This window comes from Lolium rigidum, chromosome 2 (genome assembly GCF_022539505.1).
Source record: "Lolium rigidum isolate FL_2022 chromosome 2, APGP_CSIRO_Lrig_0.1, whole genome shotgun sequence".
NCBI classification, from domain to species: domain Eukaryota; kingdom Viridiplantae; phylum Streptophyta; class Magnoliopsida; order Poales; family Poaceae; genus Lolium; species Lolium rigidum.
This window is the reverse complement of record NC_061509.1, coordinates 228,323,825-228,337,360: the sequence shown is the minus strand read 5'-3', so window position 1 is coordinate 228,337,360 and position 13,536 is coordinate 228,323,825. Positions and strand designations below refer to the sequence as shown.

At 44.4% G+C, this 13,536-nt stretch overlaps 2 protein-coding genes across 2 annotated transcripts; one reads left to right on the top strand and one right to left on the bottom strand.

Annotated features, from left to right (window-relative positions):
* The first annotated feature begins 694 nt into the window (after nucleotides 1-694).
* LOC124688268 lies at nucleotides 695-1,254 on the top strand. The gene has a single exon (XM_047221970.1). It carries the CDS (start codon nucleotides 761-763, stop codon nucleotides 986-988), a length of 228 nt encoding a protein of 75 aa, XP_047077926.1. The 5' UTR covers nucleotides 695-760; the 3' UTR covers nucleotides 989-1,254.
* A 1,102-nt stretch (nucleotides 1,255-2,356) lies between these two features.
* Nucleotides 2,357-6,130, bottom strand: LOC124693071 (actin-histidine N-methyltransferase). The gene is made up of 5 exons (XM_047226525.1): nucleotides 5,734-6,130; nucleotides 4,266-4,432; nucleotides 3,910-4,182; nucleotides 3,025-3,288; nucleotides 2,357-2,882 (listed from the first exon to the last, which is right to left on the bottom strand). The coding sequence occupies exons 1-5, from the start codon at nucleotides 6,113-6,115 to the stop codon at nucleotides 2,514-2,516; spliced, it is 1,455 nt and encodes a 484-aa protein (XP_047082481.1). The 5' UTR covers nucleotides 6,116-6,130; the 3' UTR covers nucleotides 2,357-2,513.
* Between the last annotated feature and the right edge of the window lie 7,406 nt (nucleotides 6,131-13,536).

Below are 13,536 nucleotides of genomic sequence, written 5' to 3'. Positions count from 1 at the left end.
TTAGATTGCATCATGATTAGTATATATGAGTTGCAAGTTGAGATACAAGTAAGGATAATTATTCAGACCGTTAGATTTACTTTGTAATTCGTGCTAATTATTATTTGCAACATAAGTTGCAACTAAGATTTAATAACATTATCAGACTAAAAATAAAGTTTGCTCTCAATTGACTAGCAAAGAGGCACACGGGAAAGATATAATAAAATCATCGTGTTCGTGCTCTCGGCACGGGTATAGGATCTGCAGAGTCCTTTTCTTAGCAAATCTGCTCGGGTGGAAGCTATCCAAATGGAACAGAAGCAGCTCCGGGCAGGACACGCCTAGGACCACACATGGACAACGGATAGACACCAGGCGGCAAGGGCAAGGTCAACCTGTACATGGATTAGGAACGGATATGCATGTATGTATGCGCTTACCCGACCGGGCACGTAGACGCGATCCGTCGTCGTCATGCCAAAATAAGAAGGAAAGATCGGCGAAGAAAAGCGACGGCGAAAAGAGAAGGATATGCTGCCGCGGATCGGGTAAACCGGAGCGCACACGCGTACGCCGCTCGTCGTCCCCAGCAATAACGGCGGCGCGGGTGGGAACCGGTCAGGCCCCGATCCACCCCCAGCTATTTATACGCCCCGCCTCATGCAGCGCAGGGTTGACACGCTACATGGTTTGATCGGTGATCGCCATCCTCCATCCACAAGCGCAAGAGAAACAAGAAACTACTACTACGTGTAAGGAGGTGTAAGGTCCATTCGCGATGGAGAACTTCCGGGATCAGGAGCAGCGGCAGGCGGCGGCGAGGGTGGTGCACAGCCAGGTGAGGAAGATCAAGGAGGAGGAGGGCGACAAGGTCAAGGTGCACGAGACGTACCAGCCCCACGTCGCCGAGATGCGGCTCGTCCTCCGGGACCTCGGCCGCCACCGCTCCCGCTCGCCGCTCGGCAGGGCCGCCCGCCCCGCCATCTCCATCGGCGGCGACTCCTAGGGAGGAGGAGGACGCGTGTCGTCTCCTCTCCTCTCCGTCCTCCCTCGTCGTGTATTTAGGATTTTGCTTTTCTTTGGTTACCTTTGTCCTCTCGGATGGATGGATTTTGTTATCCCCATCTTGATGATCCTGTAAATACTTGTGTCTAAGTTGTTGTCACCCTCTTCCTTTCTCAGTTTATTAGGTGCAGGATAGGTATTATAGATCATACTGCCTTTTTGTTCCTTCCCAAAACAGATCCTGAATATATAGAGCTTTACATTACAGTTCTGCGTGCTCAGCTGATACCTCTTTTGGTTTTGGCTCGAGATGTCATCTCCTATCTGAACTGTGAACGATGCGCTTCGGTAAGAAGATTTCTCCTATATTCCTCAAGAACCGGTTAATTAGAACAAGGCGTGATCTTATAACTAAATTTCTTTCAACATTCATTTGCCTTGAGATGCCATCTCTATCTGAAAGTGTCTACTATTCCTGAAGAACGGTTCAGTAGAGAAAGGCGCTGTTTTATACCAACTTACATTTCTTTCAACATTCATTTGCCTCAAGATGTCATCCTATATGAAAATGTCTCACGATGCGGTTCAGTTAAATGATTTCTCCTATTCCTCCGTTGATCCAGTAAATGGATGGATGGATGTTACTCCCATCCTCATGATGATATCGTTAATACTTTGCTCGCTCGTCCTCGATGCGCAAAACACAAGCTGGCCGGACCAGGACTAGCCAACACCAAAATGCGAGCATTACTATGTCTGAGTTGTTGTCAGTCTTCCTTTTTCAGTTTAGAGACCATGTAGTATTTTAGAGGGGGCTGTGGTTTTGTTTCTTTTCTTCTGTGCCGGACCGACGAGAACATGCTTGTGAAAAAAGATTCTGAACAAAGCGTTAGATTACAAGTTGTACGTGATCACTTGATCAGCTGGTACATCTTAACCCTGAAGATGGCACCCCCTACCTGAACTTTCTGAACGGTGAGGCTAATTTACAAGATTTCTCCTACTCCTTACAACTTACTGAAGAACCGGTTATGTAGAACAAGGCACAATCTTAGAACTTACATTTGTTTCATCATGCATTTACCACAAGATATCATCTCCCATCTGAGAATGCAAGAAAAATGTGTTTCAGTGAATAAAAGATTTCTCCTATTCCTGAAGACAGTATTTTACATTTCTTTCAACATTCATTTCCCTCAAAGATATCATCTCATATCTCAAAAAGTCTCAATGTTTGAATGATGTGGTTTGGATAGAAGAATTCTTCTATTCCTCAAGAACCGGCTCAGTAGAACAAGACACTAGTTTATACAAACTTACATTTCTTTCAACATCCATTATGCGGAGACGGTCTTGACAAACAATGATATGATAATTTAAGATTTCTCTTGATCTCATAACACGTTACACATGGACCAAAAAAGTGGAAATGGTGAACGATCAAAATTGGGGATTTATTGTTGTCTCTAATAACCAGTACAGAGCGATAACCGTTGCCTGACAAAGTTATCCCGAAACTTAATATCCTATACGGCAGATTTCTCTGCAGGTAGCATCTTGATTCTCCGGCTAAGGTTCTGCATTACATCGACCAGCATCAGCTTCTTCTGCAATCTAAACTGGACTGCCAGCTCAGTAGTAAGAGGGGGTTCGCCTTTTAGGATAGCCTCATCCTCCATTATCTTGGTGTGGAAGTGTTGGAGAGCAATGGCACACAGTGCCAGAACAGTTCGGAGCGCTGAGGCCTCAACGGTCGGGCCTAAAGGAGCACTACTGCTAAGTGACTTCAAAGTTTTCAGATCATACTTGCCCACAGTCTCTGGGTCAGCTGCGAGAAGGACTCGCAGGGCAGCTAATAAGCGCCCGTCAACTATGTCTGGACCACCTAAGCTGACCTGAAAGGAAATAAGAAGTCATGTTCACAGCCAAAACGTAGCAGGTCCAGACTGATACACGGATACTGCACCCAGTAGAATTGAATTCATAGAGCCACGAAGTAGAACAAATAAATTATAGGTGCAAGAATGTGGGTGAAACCTTCAGAACAGAACCCTCTCCATGCAGATTTAGCTGTGACAAGATATCCTGTTGCCACTTAGCTGGTGTTGAAAAGTTGGGGGAAGACACTCCTGCTGCCATGCTAGCAGCATCAAGAAGATTTCCATCATAGCTCAGTTCCACATGATCATATGGATTGGATTTTACTACAAATCCATAATCAAGAAGATAGAAATCATTGGGGTAGCAACCGTAGTTCAGGGTGACTGCCGCATTTTTATCGATTTGCGTCTCAGCAACAACCTGTGTACAGCACAACATGAAAATTACTAAACAAGAACACATTTTGCATGCTCCACAAGAAGAGACATTGTACAGTAAAAACTACATGTATGGAGTAAATCAGTTGAATATAAGTTGTGCAGCCAAGGGAACTAATTGTTTCTACGAACAGGAGATGCAACATCTAATAGTGGCAGTAAGTACTGTTCGATAAGGGAATACACAATATTGTAAGTTGATAACTGCAAAATGAATCCAAGAGTGACCAATATACAGCCTAACAATTAATAGTACTAGCTTAAAGATTAACAACATGCTTAATAACTGCATACCCACATTACAAATGGAATTAAAGAAGGCTACTAAAAAAAGGCAACAGGCACATGACAGTCATAACTCACGAATGGCTAGCATGGCAGTCCAGAGTATCATAAGATAATGAGAGTTCTAACAGGAATATTATCGCTACTTCCACTGTCGATATGTTTCTACAAACCATAAGCTATCTACTAGTTATAACATCAACATTTGTGAAGCCGATGTGCAAATGAGAACACGATAATTGGTTAAAGAACAGGAATATCAGCAATTTTATGGGCGCGATAACGGTAATTTAGACTTGCAAGCTTGCAGAATACTTGCCTTAACAGACATATCAGGGCTGTCTACATCTCCAACCTGGACAATCCTAGCATTCGGGCTAAAACTATGGTTACACATATCAACAAGAGGCAACAACATCGGGATTTCACCATGCAGACGGAATGCTCGCGAAGACGCTGCTGACATAGCCCATCCAAGGGAAGATGAGTGCACATCTTGTCCACAAAACGGGTGATCTCCGGAGGGCACATTACCAAGCTTCTGCGTTACCTCTTTCTCAAACTCAAGAAGGAAGCGGCACCTTTTATTGATCTGAAATAGCATCAGTCAGAAAAGGGACAGGGAAATACCGTAAGTATCCACTAGCTACAAAAGTCACTATGGGTTTTAACAACCTGGTGGAGGAGAGGAGCATATTGCAGGTTCTTTATATCTTCCCCTGGAAAGAATATCGGTACCGTAAAAGTCTCTGGCAGGTTCGCAATATATGGCCACCAAAACGTATCAGATTTTGTCCTTTCTTGAAGCAACCTCAAGCCCAGTCTCATTGCCCACAGTTCCTCTGTCACACGCTTCCCACAGGATTGGATTTACTACTTAATACAGGCAGTTCGCCTTGCAGAATGAAATTATTTTCTTAAAAGCGAATACAGAATAGAAACCACCCCATACACTAAACAAAAGTACGTAGTATAGTTTGGGCACATAAATTAGCATCATGCAGCTATTCAACCATGAGGTAACATCAGTAACACAGAAGGATGTGTTATAGAACAAGTTAACAACAGTAAAACATGAGTCCAGGTTTAAACAATTCAATATGCACAAAAATGAGGAGGGTTTGACACGAGAAAAACTACTTCAGAGAAAGAAAGCAAGTGCATTTTTATCATGGGGCGGGCAAAAGGAAAACAAGTGTGGCTGTGCCAGTGTACTGTAGTCTACAAAGAAAACGGGATTGGAAAAGTATTTTATTATTCTCAGGGATAACAAATATAATTCACGGATGTTTTGTGTTCCGTGGCCTGCCAGTGCAGCCAACCTGACTGTTACGATGCCGTTTCCTGGTTTCCGGGCCTCAGAAGGCTTCCGGTTAATTACTCCCACAGGTTGCGCCACGAGATATTCAGCAACTCTGGTTTTTTAGCCAAAAAAATCTAAGGTCTGAAACTGAAAGCCTTTATATAATTTTGAACTGAATAGCATACTAATTACAAGTCACTGCACTCTTCCAAATCTCAGCTTCTACAGACTACAGTTTTTAGCTGGAGCCTAATAAGTTTCATCAACAATGAATTTTCATATCGACAAATGGTACCTTCCAGCAGCAAACACCAACAGTTCAGGACAGAATTTAGCCCACGATTGAATTCTAAGCTACAAACTACAAGAAACAAAGGAAGTGCATTCATCATCGACGCTACGTATGCCTACTTTTTTAGATTTAAAAAAATAGACATAGCGTTGACAATGTGCATTTCCTCTGTTTCAGGCTATCTAGAGGCGTTCAAAAACAGGTTAGGACAAACCAGTCCAACCTGGCAGAATAAGAAGCTAGTATAACCTCTACTTGGGCTGTATGGCTAGTTCAACAAAATGAACAGGGAAACCGTGATAGGTTTATTCAAGGTTTGTGGAAACTGTTTTTGAAATGTCTACTTCACAAGTTAATAATACTATTGTTAATACAGAAGATTTCCAATGTTTTTTCTTGATTGCAACAGTTATGCACTGAATTTACTATCGAAATAGTACATCTTACGTTTGCTGCATTCACCATTACAACCACGAATCCACGATTGAGTCACCGCGCTATATTTTAGAATATAACGAACCGCAGTAATAGTTCCAGATGAGCCATACCGGGGACTTTGTCGGCAAGCTGCATCAGTACTGCGTCCGCAGCATCGGCGGGGCGGCGGAGCCGTAGCGGGATGCGGCCAGGGAGATCGATGAGGACGGCTCCAGGGGGGATAACGCCGTCGGCCGCGGTGGCGGACACACCGAGACCGTGTTCGGGATGATCGGCCACGCGGAGAGCTGGGTGGACGAACCCTCCCTCGCGCTGCACCCACCGGAGCAGGTCAGGCGGCTGCTGCGAGATGCGCGGGGCGGCGGCCGATGCAGCGGAACAGGAGAGGCTGCGGCGGCTGCGCGCGAGTGAGGACGAGAGGAGGGTGGAGGTCGTGGAGAGGAGGGCCTTCCTCGCCGTCGTTGGCGCCGCCCCCGCTGCGGCGGCGGCCATGGCGGCGGAGGTAGGGTGTGCTGCAGACTGGAGGCGGAGAGGGCAGAAAAGGACCCGCAGGAAGGTGTTTTCTTGGGCCGTTCGATTCAACATCGGAAGTGCAAGGTCAAGATAAACCTACGTCCACGATTTTGTGTTACTACGCTTCTCTAGTACAGTATAGTTTTATAAAACTATATCTAAATCATGATTTGACAAGAAAAACTCAAATTTCATCTAATTATCATTCAAACTTAGGATTTTCTACAAAGTTTGAACGGAAATGAAAAATGAACTGAACTGAACCTAGATCTACTCCTCCTCGTCGGCGTCTCATTGTTGTTGCCACCACGTCATTGTCGAAGGCCAGGGTGATGATGTTGTTCTTCGCCGCCGACCACTCATGTGCCATCGGGAGGTTCGCGCAATCATCCGACTCGGCGGGTGTGGCGTTGCCTCCAAAACAGGTACGGGGACCCAAAGTCCAGGCAACTCCGATGGACCGTCCAGGTCACGCAGCAGAGATGTAATGTGGTAACTGACACCTCCTCTTGCTCCTGGTTCGGCACACGGATGACTAACCTATCATGTTGTGGCAAGGTCAGGCAGCTCTAGCTTGATGCGCCAGGAGTCCACCCTACTGGGTGGTGACGAGTCCCACTCCAGCTTGGGGATGAGAGGGCCACACTGTAGTGCAGGGAAGTCAACGAGTGTGATGCGGAGCGTGGTGGTGGTGTGAAGCGCGTTGGCGAGCCTTCCATCTGGCGCACTCGGCAGTGGGCTTGGGTCACCAAGGGGCTGTTTCGATGGCTTAGGGCGCCCAAGTCAGCCCTACCGAAACAAGAGCACGCCAATTATTTGGCGCAGGTTCCAGCCGCCCACCGGTTGCCCAGGAGTTGGCGAAAAAAGTAAGGGTGTATTTGGTTTGTGCCCAAGATTGCCCTACCAAAATTTTGGCTAGCCAATATTTTGGTTCAGCTATTCCTTGCCCATAAGTTGGTCAATATTAGCTAAAAAAATGAACTAAAATTGGTAGTGAAGCATTGGCAAGCCAAAAAGTTTAGCAACCATTCAAACAAGAACAAATCTTTTGGCTATGATAAAAAAAATTGGTAAGGTATACTTTAGTAGAAATCCAAGCACACCCTAAACGCCTGACAAAAAATTTGGCACGGATCTAAAAATTTGGGGTCCAACCTTGGCTGGACACCGGGCTACAACCCAAACAGACCCCAAGTTTTCTAGCATGCGACCGACCAATGACAAACCACAGTGTGCGCTGAGTGGTGTTCTTGCTTCTCACTGATCGTTGTTGGGGTGGAACCGATGATCGGCTCTAGGCAAAGAGACGCAACGAACATACTAGGGCGTGTTTGGTAGGCTGCATGCTCCTTGGCACGCATCGGTCCAACTTTTTTTGTTTCGTTTGGTTTCCTGATCGACGCCGCGTTTTCGCAGGAATCGGTTCTCAAATCACCCTCGGTCTAGGCTCTGGAGGAACCCCCGGTTCGGCCGTTTCTAGCGAGTCACCCCCGTTTCCGCAGAAGTGGAGAATGCGGCGTCCTTGCAGAGCCACCGCGGGAGATGGCGGGAGCTCGCGCGGGACGGCGAAATCTCGGCACCATGAATTCGGTCACCGCGCTTGAATTTTTGCCACCGTATATAGGGGCCGCTCTCTCACCGGTAAATCCAAATCCTCCATTTCCCCCCATTTCAAGCTCATCCAGCATCCCCGATCTAGCGAGATGGCCGGCTCTACCTCACCTGCACGGTCGGCAAGGCTTGCGGAGGCGACGGCGGCTGTGGCGGCGGCTAGTGGCCGCGGAGGATGGTCGTCTTCTACGTGTGCGTCGATGACTTTGGTTGTGGTAAGCTTCTGCGAACCCTGGCCTTAGATCTAGATCTTATGGGTACACAACCGGGGTCTGAACGAATCCATTGTAGGACATTTCTTCATCGCCGATGGAGGTTGTGGTCGTTTTTCAGGTTCCATCTGACTCTACGACGGGGACGGTGGTGCTGCCTGCATCTTCCAATGGGATGGTGGTGCTGGCTGCAACTCCGCCAGGGTCCCTGCTTCCCCTACCTCGGTGCTGTGTGTGGCTCCTTTGACTGTAAGGCCGATCTTACCTACCTCGCTGTTCTTTGATGTGGTACTGGTAGTTCATAGATGTGTTTATCATGTAGGCGATGATACGTCTCCGACGTATCGATAATTTCTTATGTTCCATGCCATATTATTGATGATACCTACATGTTTTATGCACACTTTATGTCATATTCGTGCATTTTCTGGAACTAACCTATTAACAATATGCCGCAGTGCCGATTCTGTCGTTTTCGTTGTTTTTGGTTTCAGAAATCCTAGTAACGAAATATTCTCGGAATTGGACGAAATCAAGACCCGGGGGCCTATTTCGCCACGAACCTTCCGGAAGACCGAAGAGCATACGAAGTGGGGCCACGAGGTGGCCAAACCACATGGCGGCGCGGCCAAGGGGGCCCGCGCCGCCCGTGGTGTGGGCCCCTCGTCAGCCCCCGACTCCGCCCTTCCGCCTACTTAAAGCCTCCGTCGCGAAACCCCCGATGCGAAAAACCACGATACGGAAAACCTTACGATGGCGTGTATTTCACACGTTCGTTGGGCAACCCCAAGAGGAAGGTATGATGCGCACAGCAGCAAGTTTTCCCTCGAAAGAAACCAAGGTTTATCGAACCGAGGAGGAGCCAAGAAGCACGTTGAAGGTTGATGACGGCGGGATGTAGTGCGGCGCAACACTAGAGATTCCGGCGCCAACGTGGAACCTGCACAACACAACCAAAGTACTTTGCCCCAACGAAACGAGTGAGGTTGTCAATCTCACCGGCTTGCTGTAACAAAGGATTAACCGTATTGTGTGGAAGATGATTGTTTGCGGAGAAAACGAGTAAAACAAGTATTGCGAGCAGATTTGTATTTCAGTATTAAAGAATGGACCGGGGTCCACAGTTCACTAGAGGTGTCTCTCCCATAAGATAAAAGCATGTTGGGTGAACAAATTACAGTCGGGCAATTGACAAATAGAGAGGGCATAACAATGCACATACATGCCATGATAAGTATAGTGAGATTTAAGTGGGCATTACGACAAAGTACATAGACCGCCATCCAACTGCATCTATGCCTAAAAACTCCACCTTCGGAGTTATCGTCCGAACCCCCTCCGGTATTAAGTTGCAAAGCAACGGACAATTGCATTAAGTATGGTGCGTAATGTAATCAACAACTACATCCTCGGACATAGCGCCAATGTTTTATCCCTAGTGGCAACAGCACAGCACAACCTTAGAACTTTCTGTCACTGTCCCAAGTGTCAATGCAGGCATGAACCCACTATCGAGCATAAATACTCCCTCTTGGAGTTAAAAGCAAAAACTTGGCCAGAGCCTCTACTAGTAACGGAGAGCATGCAAGATCATAAACAACACATATGTAATAACTTGATAATTAACATAACATGGTATTCTCTATCCATCGGATCCCGACAAACACAACATAGAGTATTACGGATAGATGATCTTGATCATGTTAGGCAGCTCACAAGATCCAACAATGAAGCACAATGAGGAGAAGACAACCATCTAGCTACTGCTATGGACCCATAGTCCAGGGGTGAACTACTCACTCATCACTCCGGAGGCGACCATGGCGGTGTAGAGTCCTCCGGGAGATGAATCCCATCTCCGGCGGGGTGCCGGAGGAGATCTCCGGAATCCCCCGAGATGGGATCGGCGGCGGCGGCGTCTCGGTGAGGTTTTCCGTATCGTGGTTTTTCGCCTCAGGGGTTTCGCGACGGAGGCTTTAAGTAGGCGGAAGGGCAGAGTCGGGGGGCTAACGAGGGGCCCACACCACAGGGCGGCGCGGGCCCCCCTTTGGCCGCGCCGCCATGTGGTTTGGCCACCTCGTGGCCCCACTTCGTATGCTCTTCGGTCTTCTGGAAGGTTCGTGGAAAAATAGGCCCCTGGGTCTTCGTTTCGTCCAATTCCGAGAATATTTCGTTACTAGGATTTCTGAAACCAAAAACAGCAGAAAACAGGAACTCGCACTTCGGCATCTTGTTAATAGGTTAGTTCCAGAAAATGCACGAATATGACATAAAGTGTGCATAAAACATGTAGGTGTCATCAATAATATGGCATAGAACATAAGAAATTATCGATACGTCGGAGACGTATCAAGCATCCCCAAGCTTAGTTACTGCTCGTCCCGAGCGGGTAAAACGATAACAAAGATAATTTACGAAGTGACATGCCATCATAACCTTGATCATACTATTTGTAAACATATGTAATGAATGCAGCGATCAAAACAATGGTAATGACATGAGTAAACAAGTGAATCATAAAGCAAAAACTTTTCATGAATAGTACTTTAAGACAAGTATCAATAAGTCTTGCATAAGAGTTAACTCATAAAGCAATAAATCAAAGTAAAGGTATTGAAGCAACACAAAGGAAGATTAAGTTTTAGCGGTTGCTTTCAACTTATAACATGTATATCTCATGGATAATTGTCAACATAGAGTAATATAACAAGTACAATATGCAAGTATGTAGGAATCAATGCACAGTTCACACAAGTGTTTGCTTCTTGAGGTGGAGAGAGATAGGTGAACTGACTCAACATAAAAGTAAAAGAATGGTCCTTCAAAGAGGAAAGCATCGATTGCTATATTTGTGCTAGAGCTTTTATTTTGAAAACATGAAACAATTTTGTCAACGGTAGTAATAAAGCATATGAGTTATGAAAGTTATATCTTACAAGTTGCAAGCCTCATGCATAGTATACTAATAGTGCCCGCACCTTGTCCTAATTAGCTTGGACTACCGGATCTTTGCAATGCACATGTTTTAACCAAGTGTCACAATGGGGTACCTCCATGCCGCCTGTACAAAGGTCTAAGGAGAAAGCTCGCATTTTGGATTTCTCGCTTTTGATTATTCTCAACTTAGACATCCATACCGGGACAACATGGACAACGAGATAATGGACTCCTCTTTAATGCATAAGCATGTGGCAACAATTATTATTCTCATATGAGATTGAGGATATATGTTCAAAACTGAAACTTCCACCATGAATCATGGCTTTAGTTAGCGGCCCAATGTTCTTCTCTAACAATATGTATGCTCCAACCATAAAGGTGGTAGATCTCTCTTACTTCAGACAAGACGGACATGCATAGCAACTCACATGATATTCAACAAAGAATAGTTGATGGCGTCCCCAGAAACATGGTTATCGCACAACAAGCAACTTAATAAGAGATAAAGTGCATAAGTACATATTCAATACCACAATAGTTTTTAAAGCTATTTGTACCATGAGCTATATATTGCAAAGGTGAATGATGGAATTTTAAAGGTAGCACTCAAGCAATTTACTTTGGAATGGCGGATAAATACCACGTAGTAGGTAGGTATGGTGGACACAAATGGCATAGTGGTTGGCTCAAGTATTTTGGATGCATGAGAAGTATTCCCTCTCGATACAAGGTTTAGGCTAGCAAGGTTATTTGAAACAAACACAAGGATAAACGGTACAGCAAAACTCACATAAAAGACATATTGTAAACATTATAAGCCTCCATACCGTCTTCCTTGTTGTTCAAAACTCAATACTAGATGTTATCTAGACTCTAGAGAAACCAAATATGCAAACCAAATTAGCAAGCTCTAAGTATTTCTTCATTAATGGGTGCAAAGTATATGATGCAAGAGCTTAAACATGAGCACAACAATTGCCAAGTATCAAATTATCCAAGACATTTTAGAATTACTACATGTAGCATTTTCCAATTCCAACCATATAACAATTTAACGAAGAAGAAACTTCGCCATGAATACTATGAGTAGAGCCTAAGGACATATTTGTCCATATGCTATAGCGGAGCGTGTCTCTCTCCCATAAAGTGAATGCTAGGATCCATTTTATTCAAACAAAACAAAAACAAAAACAAACCGACGCTCCAAGCAAAGTGTATAAGATGTGACGGAATAAAAATATAGTTTCAGGGGAGGAACCTGATAATGTTGTCGATGAAGAAGGGGATGCCTTGGGCATCCCCAAGCTTAGACGCTTGAGTCTTCTTAGAATATGCAGGGGTGAACCACCGGGCATCCCCAAGCTTAGAGATTTCACTCTCCTTGATCATATTGCATCATACTCCTCTCTTGATCCTTGAAAACTTCCTCCACACCAAACTCGAAACAACTCATTAGAGGGTTAGTGCATAATAAAAATTAACATGTTCAGAGGTGACACAATCATTCTTAACACTTCTGGACATTGCATAAAGCTACTGGACATTAATGGATCGAAGAAATTCATCCAACATAGCAAAAGAGGCAATGCAAAATAAAAGGCAGAATCTGTCAAAACAGAACAGTCCGTAAAGATGGATTTTATTAGGGCACCAGACTTGCTCAAATGAAAATGCCCAAATTGAATGAAAGTTGCGTACATATCTGAGGATCACTCACGTAAATTGGCTTAATTTTCTGAGTTACTTACAGAGAATTAGACCCAGATTCGTGACAGCAAAGAAATCTGTTTCTGCGCAGTAATCCAAATCTAGTATTTACTTTACTATCAAAGACTTTACTTGGCACAACAAAACACAAAACTAAGATAAGTAGATGTTGCTACAGTAGTAAACAACTTCCAAGACTCAAATATAAAACAAAGGTACTGTAGCAAAATAAACACATGGGTTATCTCCCAAGAAGTGCTTTCTTTATAGCCATTAAGATGGGCTCAGCAGTTTTAATGATGCACTCGCAAGAAATAGTAGTTGTAGCAAAAGAGAGCATCAAGAGGCAAATTCAAAACAAATTTAAGTCTAACATGCTTCCTATGCATAGGAATCTTGTAAATAAACAAGTTCATGAAGAGCAAAGTAACAAGCATAGGAAGATAAAACAAGTGTAGCTTCAAAAATTTCAGCACATAGAGAGGTGTTTTAGTAACATGAAAATTTCTACAACCATATTTTCCTCTCTCATAATAATTTTCAGTAGCATCATGAGCAAACTCAACAATGTAACTATCACATAAAGAATTCTTATCATGAGTCTCATGGATAAAATTATCACTCTCCACGTAAGCATAATCAATTTTATTAGTTGTAGTGGGAGCAAATTCAACAAAGTGGCTATCATCATATATAGGAGGCATATTGTAATCATAAAAGAAAATTTTCTCCTCAATGCTTGGGGGACTAAAAATATCATGCTCATCAGAGCCAGCTTCCCCAAGCTTAGAATTTTCCATAGCATTAGCAACAATGGTGTTCAAAGCATCCATAGTAATAACATTCCCATTAGCATGCATATAAAGTTCCATGGGTTTTTTAATTCTCTCTTCAAACACATCATGTCCTAATTCAAGATAAAGTTCATAA